At 42.9% G+C, this 18,124-nt stretch overlaps 1 protein-coding gene across 2 annotated transcripts in view; it reads right to left on the reverse strand.

Annotated features, from left to right (window-relative positions):
* The window catches only part of GABRB3 (gamma-aminobutyric acid type A receptor subunit beta3), a 237,345-nt gene that overhangs the window by 115,329 nt on the left and 103,892 nt on the right, over nt 1-18,124 (reverse strand). Inside the window, exons 2-4 of one of the 2 annotated variants that reach the window (XM_056861728.1) lie at nt 13,497-13,544; nt 5,731-5,822; nt 5,018-5,085 (exon numbers count right to left, since the gene is read on the reverse strand). In XM_056861728.1, the coding sequence (XP_056717706.1) occupies nt 5,018-5,085; nt 5,731-5,822; nt 13,497-13,544 (208 nt within the window). Of the gene's footprint in view, nt 1-5,017; nt 5,086-5,730; nt 5,823-6,047; nt 6,143-13,496; nt 13,545-18,124 lie in introns of those variants that run through there. The other variant, XM_056861729.1, reaches the window with a different exon arrangement.

Below are 18,124 nucleotides of genomic sequence, written 5' to 3' on the forward strand. Positions count from 1 at the left end.
CCCAAGGTTCAAAATAAAAATTCAGAGAATTTGAAAATAAACTTTAATCATAACTGTTAGTTAAACATTAAACTTAGAATAATATTTGAATATATTTTTATAATAAAGAACTTTTAATTGAAAATATTAATTTATTATGGGTTTATAACTTTGTTTCACGGACCTTAATTTAGTTCTCTGCGGACCCCCGGTTGGGAACCAGTGGTCTAAATCCTTCAAGAATGTTTATTTTACAAAAATGGTCAGTCTTTTTAGCACTGCTCATATTATATAACTCTAAGTTATTACCTGCAATCTTGTATGGGCTGCAGTATGGTAGCACGTCATTGTTAAATATCTTGAGATATTGCAAACGAGTGTTTTTTCCCCCAAATCATATTGGGGATTCCCAATTTGTGTCGCCAATTCAGTAATTAGATTAGAAATTGAATTGTGTACTCTACAATCAGTTACATGGAAATATGCTATTAAAATGTGTTTTAAAATATTATTGCTAGAACCTCCTAGTCAATTAGTATGTCTTATGAGGCAAGACTCATTCTTATCATCGAGCCTTAATGCTTTCCTTGGTAAATTGCATGAGTTGGGATTTTCGACAGATGATAATTTATTTAATTATTACTCTGATCGCTTACTGAACTCAATAAGGGAAGCTATTTTATTGAAAAGCTGGTCTGGGCTTCTTACTGATTAGTACAGAAAAGGTTATCTTCTGAATTATGGGTATACTCTCATTATTTGTTTTACAGTTGCCAACTATTTGATCACTATGCAGAACCCTAATTATAGAAGTTTAATTTTATTAGCAAGATACAATTTACTTCCAATAGCTGAATATATCAGAAGACTTAAAGCTATTTCCTGGATGGAAAGAAAATGTTGTTATGCTTCTGGAACTATAGAAATTGTCTCACACATGTTGTTACACATTGTCCCTTGTTTGTTGAAGCCTATATTGAGAGCTGTCGTTAATTCTGACGTTTAGTGTTCTAGTAATTACATCATCTTGAAGTTGTTGTTTTCTAATGATATGGACCGGTTGGGAGCTGCTGCCAAATCTCTTGCACACGCTTTTAAATAGTCGTAATATTCAATGATTCGTTGATCTGTTTTTCTTTTTTCCAAATCCTACCAATCTATGACTGAAAGTATTCTTCCTCCATAGCAACATTTCTTGTTGACTATTTATGGAGTTTGTAAGAATTGGGAAAGAGAGGGAGGGAGGGACTATTGGATGAGAAACACTCATTGGTTTCCGCCTGTACAAAATAGCTGGTATGCCATGATCTGTATGGGTTTATTGGGCACACTGGGCCTTTTAGTGATCATGCCCCACGGGAACAACTGCACCCATGGGAAGATGGGTTGCTCCATACTTAGCATGTACATTATATCTGGCCACTGGTTCTTTTTTAAAACGAAACGTTATTTTATTTAAATTATTTTTATAGTACCTTTGAATGATCAGCTCTTAAGGGAGTGATTTTTTAGCTATTCTGTTTAGACTAAAAGACTTTCCCGTGTATTATGGTGGAATTAGATGTTGCAAGGGAAACACAGGATTCTCGTAACAGTGAGGGGGACAGAGTGCTTTCATGTGTGGGGGGTCAGATGGAGATACTAAGTGCTTCCCATCCACTAATTTTCCTTGGCAAATCTCTCCCCAACTGCCCTAACACTACCACCTGTGTGTGTGTGAAGTGCCGTCAAGTCTGAGCCAACTTATGGCGACCCCTTTTGGGGTTTTCATGGCAAGAGACTGACAGAGGTGGTTTGTCAGTTCCTTCCTCTGCACAGCAACCCTGGTATTCCTTGGTGGTCTCCCATCCAAATACTAACCAGGGCTGACCCTGCTTAGCTTCTGAAATCTGACAAGATCAGGCTAGCCTGGGCCATCCAGGTCAGGGCAACACTACCACTTACACCACATTAAACAAAATTCTCCAGCTTGGATCCAAAACCAAAAATGGAGATTTTTAATGTCATTTTCTCCAACCAGGTTCTGAACTAAGGTGGGGGTAGGATGCATCATTAAACATATTGCAGCATATCTCACAAACTATTAGTCATGTGTTCCATATCCCCATTAATTTTACTTGGAACCAGATGTCTCCAAACATCAACGTGAGTTATATTTTCCCAACAATTCCACAAGGAAATAATCTGGGGGGGGGGACAGTATTTTTCTGAAATAACAGTAAGCACCTACTCAAAAGAAGGAGCCCTGTGGCGTAGGGATTAAGAGCAGCGGACTCTAATCTGGAGAACCGGGTTTGTTTCCCCACTCCTCCATACGAAGCCAGCTGGGTGACCTTGAACTAGTCACAGTTGTCTCAGAACTCTCTCAGCCCCATCTATCATACAAGGTGTCTGTGGAAGGGGAGGAGAAGGGAAGGTGATTGTAAGCCACTTTGAGACTCCTTAAAGGTAGAGAAAAGAAAAAGAGGGGTATAAAAACCAACTCTTCTTCTTCTGTGGTCCAGAGTGATAGACTGCAGTACTGCAGTCAAAGCTCTGCTCATGACCAGAGTTTGATCTTGACAGAAGCAGGTTTCAGGTAGCCAGGTCAAGGTTGACTAAGCCTCCCATCCTTCCAAGGTCAGTAAAATGAATACCCAACTAGCTGGGGGTAAAGTGTAGATGACTGCAGAAGGCAATGGCAAACCACCCTGTAAACACAGTCTGTCTAGTAAATGCCACGATGTGACATCACCCCATGGGTCAGTAGTGGTCCAGTGCTTGCACAGGGGACTACCTTTACCTTTTTTTACCTACTCAAAAGAACATGGGTTCTGAGGCTGCAACTCTACATATGCTTAGCTGGAAGTCCCATCAAAATCAACAGGCAGAGATATATTTCATATATGACCATTTAAGTGGGACACAGGAAGTACGACTGACTTGTATTTCCTGCTTCCTGTGTTTCTCTATCACATCCAAAATAATTCTTATTCCCAAATGTGGTCAGTATAAGGGTAATAAAAGCACAACATAAGGAAGAGAAGACCACAACCATAGCAAATAAGTAATGTACGCAAGTATGTAAATAAGCAAGGTAATCACTGTCACACATGGAATCAGGTCATTAAAATTACTGCCTATTAAATTATATAAGACCAAAAAAATTATATAAGACCATCATGCATCACTGAAAAATTTCAGAAGCACAAAGATAATTCAACTTCACTTTTAAACTTAGTAAACTTGAAATCTTTAAAACATTTGGGAATGCAAAAAGGTATGGAATAATAAATAATTGAACATCTCCAGCAGCACAGTATGCTGACAGTATAAATGAGAAGATGCAACTTGTAAGCAAGTATTTTCCAAACTACCAAACATTAATATATCATTTGATCCTAATCCAATGTTAATATATTAATCCCCTGGACCAAACTCCTGCAATATGTTCAAAATTATCTATACCTGATGAACCATGTAATAGATTTTTAAATACTATATCCAATGATGTAGACTACCTAAAGAATGTTAAATTCCTCAGCCTCTAAATACTTCCTGTATTCCATTTGTATTTTTAAAAAAACTTTGCTTAGGTGAAACTGTTCAGATAATTTTAAACAGTGGAGCATACAATACTGGTACACAACCCTGAGCAAGAGTCAAAACACAACTAATAACACTTTGTTGTTATTGTATTCACTTCTGACAAGAAAATTTACCCAGTAGTTAGGGATTTCTCATCAAGTGTGGTCTTGGTTTTAAAAGCAAGAGATAACCATCCCAATACACAAAAAGTTTACTATGTTTACTTAAAATCAACTTAAATTCAAATGAATGCTACTAATTAGCTCATTGTTAGCAATGAGGTGCATTGGTTTCTTTGATGAATATTATTTTCATATACTATTTGTTACATATTTTCAGAAAATGTCACACATTACGCAGTGATGACAAGCAGCATGGGTTTTGTAGTACAACCTGGTTATGATTTATACAGTGCAATGCATCTTTTGCACTCAATAAAATCAGCACAGATTTAAAGCTCTGATTATGATGACATCTGCCAGCTCCAAAAGCAGCAAGAACAAACAGATGCATCTGGGCAACAGAAGTTCCCTTTCAGCACCTGAGACAGCACTTTAAAAACTGGCTCCATTCCCTTCAGTAAGCTTCAACATATCAACAAAACACCCACATCCAAGAACTAACTGCATATGGCACACTCGAGCCAGCCATTAGGTTGGCGCCTGCTGCATTACAAACCCTCAAATCAACAAGAAGTCTTCGCCCAACAACAAAATGCACCATCTTTGGGAAAGCACAATATCCAGCTGGGTAAGGGGAAGCATACTCAGGGCTAGCAACTGCTCCCTCTGCATTTCGGTCACATGCAACAAACTTTCATGAAGGAGTTTAGAGGCAGATTTTGTCTACGGGCATCCCATTCCTGAAAGGGGGAGGTGGATCCACGGCGGCCGGGAGCGGTGCAGCCACGCTGCCTCCTCAGAGGCTTTCCAACCACCGCAGAGACAAAAAAAGCATTTTAAAAAATAAAATAAAGGAAAAAAGAAGGAATGCCCTATAGCACAAAGTGAGGCTGTGCCACCAAAAAAGGTGGTGCAGCCCCGCTGCCGCTCAAGGGGGTGTTCCTGGGGAGAAGGGGCTGCGGAAGCTGCCTAAAGGCAGCTCCACCCCCAGGAATGCACCCCCCAATGCTGGCGCGACTTATCCTTCCAGGAAAGCCTTGCTGGCATGGCTGCACTGGGGACAGTGCCTAGATGCCAGCGTGTTTGCCCCCGTGCCAGTGTAGGTGTCACCTTATTCCACCTACACCGGCACGAGGTCACTCTGGCTCCTAAGGAGCTTTGCCCCCCGCTTTCAAGAGTCTTTTGAAAGGGCCTCTTCTTGAATAGCCCTCAACCTGATGTTCCCATGAAACATACTCCAGGCCCCTGCTTTAGAGATAATTGCTAAAGCCAGGCCACAGAATTATCGAAGAAGCTCCATCTTCAAACCACTACAGCTCCACTCATTTCCCTTCTGAAGACCTACTCACCATGTTGACTTCGGAAACCATGTCAATACTTGCAATGTCTATGTTCATTCCCACATTCACTGGGGGGCCTAAGGAGAAGAACAGGAAAGGCGTCGATCTTAACGTTTTTCTGTTTCTCTAAACAAAAATCCATCTTTTACCCCAGGCACAAGACCAAAGACACAGAGAAATCTAGGAGCCCTAGGGTTGCCAGGTCCCTCTTCGCCACCGGCAGGAGATTTTGGGGGCGGAGCCTGAGGAGGGCAGGGTTTGGGGAGGGGCTTCAACCCCATAGAGTCCAACGGCCCAAGGGGCCATTTTCTCCAGGGGAACCGATCTCCGTCGGCTGGAGATCGGTTGTAACAGCAGGAGACCTCCTGCCGCCACCTGGAGGTTACTATAAACAAGAAGCGTACTGAAATAAGGTTATGGCAATCCCTATGCAAGAAGGCTATTTATCAGTACACAGCCACCAAATCACTCCAAATATTCTTTTTCAAATTGTATTCCCATTTATACACATCAGCCTATGACGAATTAGTACAGTAAGACTGAACGCACAAGCTGGACCAGAACATGTAAGTTTGATTGATGGCCGCCTGGAGGTTGGCAACCCTAAGGAGCCCTCTCAAAGAGTGCCCAGACGAGTGCCCCCCCAAATAATAATAATAATAATAATAATAATAATAATAATAATAATAATAATAATAATAATAATAGGCTGGATTCCTCACCTCCAAAATCCGGTCTGAGACGAATGTCGTAGCCTTTCAGCAATTTATCCACCGTCTCTTTCACGAAAGACATATTGCCAGGATCGTTCACACTGTGGGCAGAAAAAGGGGGTCGGAGGGGGAGTGGAGAGGGAGGGAGGGAAGATCGGGGAGGGAGGGGGAAGTGGAGGAGTTTGGAGGGGGGGGAAGTTCAGGGAGCAGGGGGCAGCGGTGGAGCCAAGGGGGCAGGGGAGGTCCGGTCAGCCGGGCTCCTGCGCGCGCCGCAGCCCTCCCGCCCTCCCACCCCCACCATCTCCCCGCCAGGCGCCGTCCCCTACCTCTGGGCGCAACACACCACGGCCAGCAGGACGGGCGCGGAGAAGGTCCCGAAGAGGCGGCCTCCCCCGAAGCCCCACATCCCTCCGCTCCGGGGCTCCCCGGCCGCCGCCGCCGCCGCCGCCGCCGCGTGCGCTCCCGCCTGCCCGAGAGGCGCCGAGGCGGAGGCGAGCGTCCCCTTCGCGGGCTCTTTGGCCGCCTCCCCTCCCCTCCCTCCCTCCCCCGCCCCTCCTCAGGAGGAGAGAGGCTGGGGAAAGAGCCCCCCCTCCCTTCCTCCCCCCCTCCCCGCCCGGCCGCCCGCCCGCCCAGCGGCGCTCAGGGCACTGGCGAGGCGCGGCCGGGGCGCCTCCGCCGCCTCCCCCCGCCAGGAGCCGCCGGCCGGCCCTGGACCGCGTCCATGCCACCGACGCCCACTCGCGGGGAAGCGGCCCTTTCCTCCTCTTCCTCCTCCTCCTCCTCCTCCGCGTGCGCAACCGAGGCGCGCGCCGGGGGCCACAGGTGAAGCTCCTGCGGCGGTCGCGGGGGGAAAGCGCGGGACCCCCGGCCGGGGGGGGAGGGTTGAGGGGCGGCCGAGCCCTGCGGGGAGGGGGCGGCCTCTCCCCGGCCCTGGCGAAGGGACCCCTGCCCCGAACGGCCCTCCCACTGCCACGCTAAGTAGGGCACCGAAGTTGGCGCGGCCGCTTACCGGAGCTCAGGCAGGAGGGCGAGCGGGGATATCCCCCCCCCTCCATTTACTGTTGGGGCTGGGGTTGCCGGGTCTCTTGTCGCTATTGGCGGGAGGCTTTTGGGGGGGCGGGGCCTGAGGGGGGCGGGGCTTGGGGAGGGGCGGGGCTGCCGTGCCACGGAGGCCAGGGGCCAAAGCGGCCGCTTTCTCCAGGTGGGCCGGTCTCTATGGGCTGGAGAGCAGCTGTAGCAGCGGGAGATCTCCAGCTACTACCTGGAGGTTGGCAACCCTAATTGGGGATCTTCCCCCCCCTGAGGAGGGCGGGGTTTGGGGAGGGGAGGGGCTGCCGTGCCACAGAGGCCAGGGGCCAAAGCGGCCGCTTTCTCCGGTCTCTATCGGCTGGGGAGCAGCTGTAGCAGCGGGAGATCTCCAGCTACTGCCTGGAGGTTGGTAACCCTAATTGGGGATCTCCCCCCCCCCCCGGGTTTGGGAGGGGAGGGACTGCCGTGCCACAGAGTCCAGTGGCCAAAGCGGCCGCTTTCTCCAAGTGGACCGGTCTCTATGGGCTGGAGATCAGCTATAGCAGCGGGAGATCTCCAGCTACTACCTGGAGGTTGGCAACTCTAATTAGGGATCTTCCCCCCCCCCTTTCCCCAGTGACTCGGGGCTGCTAACAGTTGCTAGGCCCCTCTTCACCACCGGCAGGAGTTTTTTGGGGCTGAGACTGAGGAGGGCGGGGTTTGGGGAGGGGAGGGACTTCAATGCCATAGAATCCAGTTGCCAAAGTGGCCATTTTCTCCAGGGGAACTGATCTCTATCGGCTGGAGATCAGTTGTAATAGCAGGAGATCTCCAGCTAGCACCTGGTGGTTGGCAACTCCAGTCATGAAACCACAGTATTTTTTTTTTTAAAAAGCTCTCAACCTCATGAATGGGGTTGCCAGGTCCCTCTTGGCAACCGGCAGGAGGTTTTAGGGGCGGAGCCTGAGGAGGACGGGGTTTGGGGAGGGATTTCAATGCCATAGAGTCCAATGGGCAAAGTAGCCATTTTCTCCAGGGGAACGGATCTCTATCGGCTGGAGAACAGTTGTAATAGCAGCAGATCTCCAGCTACTACCTGGAGGTTGGCAACCTTACTCATGAATGCTGTCTTCTATTTTTCACACATGAGGGCCATCATGTGATTGCCTTGGGCGTGTCAACTGGAGGGCCCCAGTTTGAATAAGATTGCAGTCTTACTAGGGAACAATGGGACTTGCGTTGAAGTATACATGCTCAGGATTGCGCTCCTAATGCTTCTGCACAGGTGACATCTTCACAGGCAGCTGCCATAGAATTAAGGGTGGCTGCAGAAGTTTTTCTAGCTAGGCTGTTATGGAAATCATGGTGGCTGCCTCCATGTGAGTCCAATCCAGCAATATTGACATCATCCTGAGCTGATTGTATGGGTCCGCCATCGTATTTGAGTGCCAGAATACCTGCCAGGCTAGATATGGGCAAGAGTCCAGTAGCACCTTAAAGACTAACAAAAATATTTTCTGGTAGGGTATGAGCTGAAGAAGTGAGCTGTGGCTCACGAAAGCTCCTACCCTACCAGAAAATATTTTTGTTAGTCTTTAAGGTGCTACTGGACTCTTGCCCTTTTTGACTACTGCAAACAGACTAACATGGCTACCCACTGTGAAGGCTAGATACGGTCAATGAGCTTTTTATCATAGGCCCAAGGACAGCCCCAAGTAGGTTTGCCAGATCACTCTTCACCACCACCAGCAGGTTTTGGGGGCGGAGCCTGAGGAGGGCAGGGTTTGGGGATGGGAGGGACTTCAATGCCATAGAGTCCAATGGCCAAAGCGGCCATTTTTTCCAGTTGAACTGATCTGTATAACAGGTGTTATAAGTATTCAGTAAACTATTGTACCATTGATTCTAAACTAGAGCCTTCGTGCTGCTTTTTGCTAGTACCTAGAGGTTGGCAATCCTAGCCCCAAGACATTTTGATTCCTGAGATGGAAAATCCAAATGCCCCTCTAATATAAGGAAATAAATACTTAAGAGATTGATTCTTTTAAATGTCATTCCAAAGTCGTTGCCTGAAGTGCCCCTCCACTGCAGACTGAGGAATAAAGCTCAGCTGGGACTAGTTTGTCTCTCTTGGCCCACCTCCCACATATTGTGCATTTCATGCTTTTCAACCTTCTCTAAAAACAGATTGATTTATTATGCAGCAAAGATCCAAAAAAAATATATTCTTTTTTAGGAACCATACATCATCGGACACAATGTATATGAGTAATGCCCTATTTAGGCACTTTGGAAGGAAATGTGAGGTGTGAATAAATCAACACTTTTGTAAAGTCTGTTATATGTTTCTAATTAAGATTATTTCTCCTATTTAGCCCTGCTGTAATCATTTGGGGGGGGGGGGTTTGCTGGACTATATAAGAAAATTTGTTACTGATGTGGAACATTTGCTTAACAAGATTCTTCAGAAACTTTAGGGTGCTTTCAAAACTTGAAATGGCCTCAATGCAGACTATCCAATGTTTACACATTTCAAGAGCTCTGTGTATCTCTTTTTCTCTCTGTTAATCATTCACTTAAAATAAGTTTTTGAAACTATTTTTAACAATTCTTTGGGAGATAGTATGGTAGTATTAGTGATGTACAAACACTAGCCAATAGGTGTTCACACAACTAGCTTTTTCCAAGGTCAGACTATGAGGAAAACTTGGTGAACTTTTTTTGGGGGGCAGACCTTGCCACAAAATTGTGTTTTGAAGGCAACAGTGGCTTCACCCTCTTATGTGTTCGCACTTACCTTTTACTGGGTCTGATCCAGCCAAATCCCTTGGAATTCTGTAGAAGATAGCTAGGAACATGTCTTAAGTTCCTTTGATTTCAAAAGGGGAGTAAAAGAGCTTACTTTAGACTGGACTGCGACCCTTATGTTTTCCAAACATAAGACCAAGAGTATCTTTCCAGACATGCAGATTATTAAGAAGGGAGTTCTGTTATTGATTTTAAGACCCTATGCTCATCAAGGTCAGACCAATATAATAAAATGAGTGGACAACACCTTTTGTTTACCTACTCTAGGGCTCCCTTCAATAAAGTAACAAAATCTGATGTGCCCTAACTACACTTTAGGCTCAGGCTTTAATTTGTTTTTTAAAAAACAGTATTTTTGTGTATCACATTAATGTAGTGAACAAATGGAAGTATTGTCAGAGAGATTCTGAAACACAGAGGAATCCTGGCCCTTATTGTTTATTTCTTAAGGTATGTCTCATTTTAAACTCATTACTGTACATTACTGAGCTTCATAAAGGGAAATGATTTGGGCGATATCCAGACTGTTAGAATGATGTAGTCAGGGTGTCTCCGTTTCAGTAGAGGTCAGCTCAAGCAGGACTGAGGCCCTGTTGCTGCATTACCCAGAGTGGTACAGTTGCCCTGTTTATTGGCTGCTCCACAAAGTTCCTGGAAAAAATCTTATCTTCTGCTCACATAGGACTTTTATGTATGGCTGTTTCACTCGCCGTCACCCTTCTGATGACTTCGGGTCTTTGGATTATGAATGCCATTTTCCACTGTCAGAGGTCGCCTCGCTCTCCCCCTGCATTTCCCCGTATTTTCCCTACATTTTCAAATTCGAGATACAGCAGGTCCCTCAAAACGCGGGCAAACACATGGGGAAAGCAGGGCGACCTCTGATGGTTGGAAATGGCATGCATAATCCAAACAAAGACCCAAAGTCATTGCAGGGGTGACAGTGAGTGAAACAGCCATGCATAAAAGACCATAGTTTGTGTGAATTGCATGGTTACTTACCATGTTGGTGGCACCCTCCTTAATGTCACTAGCATGTGGTGTATATAATTCTTGGTGTGTTTATCACAGACATAATTAGGGTAGACTGCATTATATATCCTGCAGCACATCTCATAATTGGAAAGGTATCATCAGCATGGTATGTAACCATGTAAGTCATTCTAACCACATGGATAGAAGTTGCAGATCTTCCTGAGATACACTTGGCATGTATTCTCCTGGAATGAAGATTTATTCCATGGTCCTGACATTCTTTTTGACACAGATCTACCTATGATTACATTTATGATTCATGGACTTTAGGTAAGTGTGCATTTCCCAGAAAATCTTTAATGAGTGCTCCTAGGATTTCACAAATGGAGATTCCTGGGCCTAGCCTAAAGAGATGTGGATAAAGTAATATTTGTTTAAACAGAACTGCTGGTGGAAGCTCTTGCAGTGGTGGCAGTTAAAGAATTAGCCCATACACCTAGCCCCCTTTTCAAAATCAGAAATCTTTTGGCCTCTGGGTCTTGCTGCTGTTGCTCTATAGTAATTTCATACTTTTTGTTGAAGACTGTCTGTGCTGTTCAGTTCCCAGAAATTAGTAAGTGTCATAGTTCTATACTACGATCATAAATGTAGATTTTTCTCCTGTAGACTACTACTCTAGAAGATGGGTGCCAGTGGTATAACTTTATTACATAGAGTATTACTGTGCCTTATTCCCATTATGAACTTTAAGAACTCTAAAGAGCAAATATACTCATAGGCTTGGATCCCATTGAAAGTTACTGCTGACTGAAGGATTTAGTCCACTTTCTCACTGCCCCCTCTTGCTGTGACTCAAAATGCCTCCCAAATTGCTGTTCCTGGGAGACAGGAGGCCCCAAGAACAGTAGGGGAGATAGGAATTAGCAAAAAAATTGCCTCCTCTTCTGTCAGTGGAAATGACTGGCAGGATCCAACCCATAAAGTTCAGCCTGCAGATATCTTAAGATATTGCCATCAGATAAGCCCGTGTGTACTAGGTAACACATCCTAGCCAAAACTTATAAATCACAGGCACGAGTTCTCAGATCACGGGTGTGTGTATAAAGACATTCATCACTTTCAATATTTTTCTTCCTCAGGGCCAAAATAGTTTTGACATACAGCAGTATCTGTCTTTCCTCCAACTTTTGTTTTTTTTAACCAAAAGCTGTTTGGGAAGAATGTCAGTTTGACAGAAGAATGTCATGGTGTGAAGCCTTTTCTGCACAAGCATTTTGTACCCCTAATGGTTTTCCACCTGATTAGGGTAGACTGCATTTTCCACCCGAGGTGGAAAAGAACCAGTTATCATTTCATCTATGAGAGGAAAGTATGGGTATGGGGGCATTTTGAGCCAAAAAAACAAAAAATGACTCGGTGAGAAATGGTTAAGTTCCTACTCCTCTTCCTCTTCTTATTTTTCCTGGATGCAGACTTTTAGCCTTTGAATCTGCTTTGGGTTTGTTTGTTTGTTTGTTTGTTTGTTTAAGCTCTGGGGAAAGATACATGAAACTCCATGCCATGTTTAGTTTGGGCCTCAAGCATTTTTTTTTCTTTTTTGATAAGTTCATTAAAGGCTTCCTGAAGTAGGAGGGGAAAAACATGGCTGTGGATGGAAACATCCACACTTGGAAACATCCACAGGATTAAACAATAAAATGGATTCCTCTCAAATTTGTGGAGTATCTCAGAATTTACATCAAGAATATTTGCATATTTTGGTGTCTCATTCAGATATGCCTTAGGCAACCTAGACTACTGCTACATCTTATAATGTCATTCTCACTTAAGCATCTGCCCATCCAAGTTAAGAATTTAATCTCTCTAGTCTACTCAAGACTGAATACAATAATAAAATCCATACAGAGTCATATGTGTTTAAACCTGTTGACATGAGGCTGGACAAGTATACTTTACTAAGTGTTGTATTGTGGCCATAATCTTATATGTCCTCTTATGGATTGAGAGCTGGCTGAAAAATAGGAAGCAAAGAGAACAAATAAATGGTCAGTTCTCACAATGGAGGGATGTGAGCAGTGGGGTCTCTCAGGGATCTGTGTTGGGACTGGTGCTTTTCAACCTGTTCACCAGAGACCTGGAGTTGGGGTTAAACAGTGAAGTAGCCAAGTTTGCATATGACACCAAATTGTTTAGGGTGGTTAAAACAAAATCAGACTGTGAAGAGCTCCAAAAGGATATTTTCAAACTGGAGGAATGGGCATTAAAATGGCAAATGAGAGTCAATGTGAGCAAGTATAAAGTGTTGCATATTGGGGCAAAAAATCCCGGCTTCATGTATACACTGATGGGATCTGTGCTGGCAATGACAAACCAAGAAAGGGATCTTGGGGGTGGTAGTGGATCGCTCGATGAAGAAGTCAAACCAGTGTGCAGCTTCTGTTAAAAGGAAAATTCTATGCTGTCCATAATTAGCCAAGGAATAGAGAATAAAACTGCTGCTATCATACTGCCCTTATACAAATCTATGGTGAGACCACAATTGGAATACTGTGTACAGTTCTGGTCACCACACCTAAAAAAGGATATTACAGAGCTTGAGAAGGTGCAGAAAAGAATAACCAAAATGACCAGGGGTCTAGAGCAACTGCCCTATGAGGAGCGGTTAAAGCGCTTAGGGCTGTTTAGCTTGGAAAGAAGGTGGTTAAGGGGAGAGGTCTATTAAATTATGCATGGTATGGAGAAAGTAGATAGGTCTCCCTCTCATAATACTAGAATGTGGGGTCATCTGCTGAAGCTGGAGGGCAAGAGATTCTTCACACAACACATAGTGGAACTCCCTGCCCCAGGATGCGGTGATGGCTGCTAACTTGGAAGGCTTTAAGAGGGGAATGGACATGTTCATGGAGGAGAGGGCTATTCATGGCTACTAGTAAAAATGGATGCTAGTCATGATGCATAACTATTCTTTCCAGGTTTAGACTCACCTTGTGTCATAAATTGCGTACAGCTTTTTGTTCTCTTCAACAGCATTCCTAGAAATAAGTGAAATAAATTATATTTTAGTCTTAGTGTTTCCATTAGAAGTTTTAGTTGATTACTTTACAGAGTGAACTTTCAGAATGAACTGTGAAGTACATTGAACATTTCAAACTCAACGTCAACCCTACTTTCTAACTCTTGTCACTTTTCTTTTGCCTGCTTTCCCACTAGCCCCTTCACAGATAGGGTTGCCAGCTCCGGGTTGGAGATTTTGGGGGTGGAGCCTGAAAAAGGCAAGGTTTGGAGATGGGAGGGACTTCAATTGCCGAAGTGGACATTTTCTCCGGGGGAACTGATCTCTGTTACCTGGAGGTCAATTGTAATACTGGGAGATCTCCAGCCACTACCTGGAGGTTGGCAGTTCTTTGGCCAGAGCTGCTCTCAAGAAACCCAGATTCATTAACCAAAGTACACTTCGTCATGGGCTTATCTGGTACCTTTAACCAGAAATATTTGCAATTCTGCACATGAGGTCTGACTGAACCAGTTTGGATCTCCAGAATTTGAGTATTTGCAGCATAAAGCGCCAAAGTGTATACTAATATTTTGTTCTTGGACGATGCCATCCTAAGCAGAGTTGTACCCTTCCTGATCCACTGAACTTAGTGGATTTAGAAGAATGTAATTCTGCTTAGGAGCTTACTGTCAATGTACCTTCCCTGTTGCTGAAACTGTTGCTTAACTTTATTAAGTGCCATCAATGAGGTACAGAACACAAAGAAGACACAGTCCTTACCTGGAGGATTTAAAATGCACATTTTCTGTATGTTCTCTCTATAGTATTTATGTATTTATTTTAAAAACATTTTTTCCAGACTGCCTAAAGCAGTGTACAAATATCAGGCCCAAACATGTCTGAACAAATATCAGAACAAAACAAAGCATATTAGAAACATTAAATAAAACATATTAAAGCAATAAAATGATTTCATAGGCTGACTTCTTTGAGAATTAATGTCTCAATAGATACCTCAGTCTAGTCTAACATTCCAGTTGTATTAGTTTGCATAAACTATAGCAGTACAACAATCATTTTTATCACTGCTGCTAAATACAAGCCTATCTCTGGCAAGGATCTTGGTCCTGATCTGAGGCCAAGGAAGGTTGGTCCTGTTTGCCGTGTCCTTCTAACACCCTCCATTACTACTGTGCACAATTTACTTAAGTTTGTATTGGAAAGAGATGAGCTGCAGTAAATGGTGAATTCTTTGCACAGTGGTTCACAGAGCTCAGTTGTAAGGTTGTACAATCCCTTTTATCTTTTTGTAATTAAAATCTAAAAGTAATTTTTTTTTGGCATTCAGTCTACATTAAGTAATTTATAAGTGCTAACAAGGGTTTCATGTGATACATTTCAAATGAATGTAAGGTGGCTGATGAAGGAAGCTTTCAGCGACTTTTGATACCATTGAGTATGGTATCCCTGAATATGGTATCCTTTGCAACCATTCAGCTGGGATTGGGATTAAGGGCTAGTTATGGGCTATTTTTTTAGTCAAATCACAGCCAATTTATGGCAACCCCATAGGTTTTCAAGGCAAGAAACATTCAGAAGTAGTTTGCCATTGCCTCGCTCTGCATAGCAACCCTAGAGTTCCTTGGTGGTGTGCCAAGACTTATTTTATTCCATCTGGCTAACTAATGTAGGTTTCATTCCCTGCTCCCCTTTTTTCCTTACCTTGGGTATGTTAGAATTTTTATTGGTTGCTATTCTGTCTCTTAATTATTGGGTGGTGGAGTTGTGCTGCAGTCGTTTTAAAATGCAAGTTTAATCAATCTTGTGGGTAAATTCCGATTTACCTTCATATTTATCTGAGCTATTTTATTGATATTGTTGTGAACCATCTTGGGCTCTTTGGTGGGCAGGTGGTATAGAACTACTGTAAATTATAACAAATAAAGCTACAATATTTAGTTACAGTGCAACATAAATGCAGTAGATGGACTAAAGCTGGATAAGAAAGAAAGGTAGCAGCTTCAAAGGTGAATTAGGAAAGCATTTTAGTAAAGACCATCACTGTGATTTCTGCACAAAAATCAAAGAGGAGAAAAATGTCAGCTCAATGTTTTTACATTTCAATTTTCCCCCTTGTTCAAAACTGGATTAACCTTGAATTTCTAAACTATCTATTCAAAACACACTGTGTGTGTGTGTGTGTGTGTGTGTGTATATATATATATATATATATATATATATATATATATATATATATATATATATATATATACACACTCAAAGAGAAAGCAGCACTGCAATGAAGTGTTGATTCGGTAGAAGCACAGAACTGTTGTATCATGAGTCTATTAAAAATTCTTCATTTTGTTCGAGTTAATAACAGGCATGCGCTTATTATGAGCCAATGTTATTAAGCAGAGAACAACTGTGGGCAGCCAGGCAGTTGCTGCTGATGGTAAATCAAATTGAGAGCATATGGTTTTGCTGTTGCTACCATCCGGGATGCTGTATTACTGAGAAGGCTAATGTTTTATGTTTGTGATTATGACTCAAGATACAGATTTGGTATTAGACAGTGAAAATGAAACCAGTAGCATGATACAGAGAATTGTACTGTGTAAATTGTAAGGTGTTTAACCTGCACTGAGCATTCAGGAGTTTGGGAGCTCCATCAAAATTGGATTTTAGGCTGCCATCCAGGCAAATACATGATGTACTTTGGCCATATTAGCTCTGATCCACAGATGAATCAATAATGCCAGTGCAGCTACTTCAATTGCTTATGATTTTCAAAAAAAGTCCATAAGAGTGGGGCTGAGTTAAAAACTGGCTTTATGCTGGTTCTGCTGCCACCAGGCTGGCTTTCTGTTGTGGAAAGCCAAATGTTTTATCTCACCATGACTGTCCAATAATGTTGAGAAAAGGTGCCTAATCATTTGGGAAGTCTCAGCCTCAACAGAAAGGATTTTGGAAGATCTATATTTCAGGCTACCTCATGGAGTTCATCTGTATACCATCCGACATTTAGCCTGAGAATTTTAAGAAATGCATTTGTTAGTCTATAAGGTATCACAAGACTCTATGTTAGTTTGGGTTATTTTGACACCTGGAATATATACAAAGAGCTTTTAAGATTACAGATAAACAGAAGTCCTCCTGAACTGAGTGCATTTTAAAAAATCTAATCTTTTCGGTATTTGCTCGATTAGATGGATGCAATTATTTAAATGTTGCTTTGGTTACTTATGGGGATAACAGGAAAAAGATGACTACTATTATTCAGAAGACTGCTTAAAGACTAACAAATTCCTTTCTTTCTTTTTTTATCCCTTAGAAGCTCCTTGATCCATTGATCTTGAGCAGCATATATCTAATGTTTGAGGGATATAAGGACTGAAACAAATCTTGCCACTGACAATGTAGCTTTGGGATCCCTGTCACCTAGTGAAAAAAGGCATTATGTCAGACACAGAGGCATTAGATTTATATGTTAAAAGGGGAGATATATAATGTGATTGAAGTTCCTCATAAAAGCGGCATTCCAAGAGGGCATAAGCTAATGAATCAATAGAGCCAGAAGAGCAAGGACAGGTCCTGTCTGGATATGGTATATTCAAAATTCTGCCCTGCATAACCATAGAGGGGGACTAACAAATGTATTGTGAATTTGAGCTCAGTTCATCATATATATGTTTGCTGCAACAGAGTAATATGCTTAATAGATACAGTAAGATCCACTTCAGATCCATGTTCCACCAACCAGTTTCTGGGAGGGTTGCCAAAGGCATGCCTGTGATTATATATTGACCTCTTTGTCACATATTTGCTCAGACTTCACCAAGAAAGTTTCTTGATTGACAAAACATAGCTGAAATCACTCAGCAGCTAATAGTGCCCATCGATTGTGGTCTTTGTAGAGACACTGGACAAGTTTACCCTACTGAACACAACAGCTGTTTGAAATTCTTGGTGTTATTGGGACCTGCTTTCATTTGTTAAGGCCATCTGTATTTTAGCACAGCTTTGGCTTTCATGGATTTTGATGCCCTTAGGACTTCATCATTGTATCAAGCCCAGCACAACGTTTATTCCAGTTAATCCACTTTTATCCTGAAATAATTGAGGCAAATAAATTAAGCTGAAACTATTTTGTAATTTCCAATGACTCAATATTGCTGAAACGTTTTCTAAGTCTGCAGTATGTGGCCACAATCCAACATGAACTGAAAGCACTTAGCCCATTGAAATCAATATCACCTCGTTTATGTTCAAAATGGAGATACTTGACACTTGTACACACACAATCATCAATGTGTATGATGTTAGAGTTTAACAGAATCAACTATGGCTAAATTATTATGGTTTTACTGCAAGTGCTTCCATTATTTTTACTAGAGATAGAAGCTGATTAATTTTGAAGTCTATCAAGAGGAGTAAAGCGTTGCAGTTCCAAAGCAAAATATGTTGGTTATGTATTGAATTTCCAAGATATTTTTTAAAAAATCTGGGATTGCATTATCACTGAAAATTGATGAAAATCATGGAAAATATTTCAGATAGTGGGATTCTGTTTTAAATATAACTTCACAAAACTTTCTGTTCCGATTCAGAAAGTAT

This window comes from Euleptes europaea, chromosome 16, assembly GCF_029931775.1.
Source record: "Euleptes europaea isolate rEulEur1 chromosome 16, rEulEur1.hap1, whole genome shotgun sequence".
In the NCBI taxonomy this organism is placed as follows: domain Eukaryota; kingdom Metazoa; phylum Chordata; class Lepidosauria; order Squamata; family Sphaerodactylidae; genus Euleptes; species Euleptes europaea.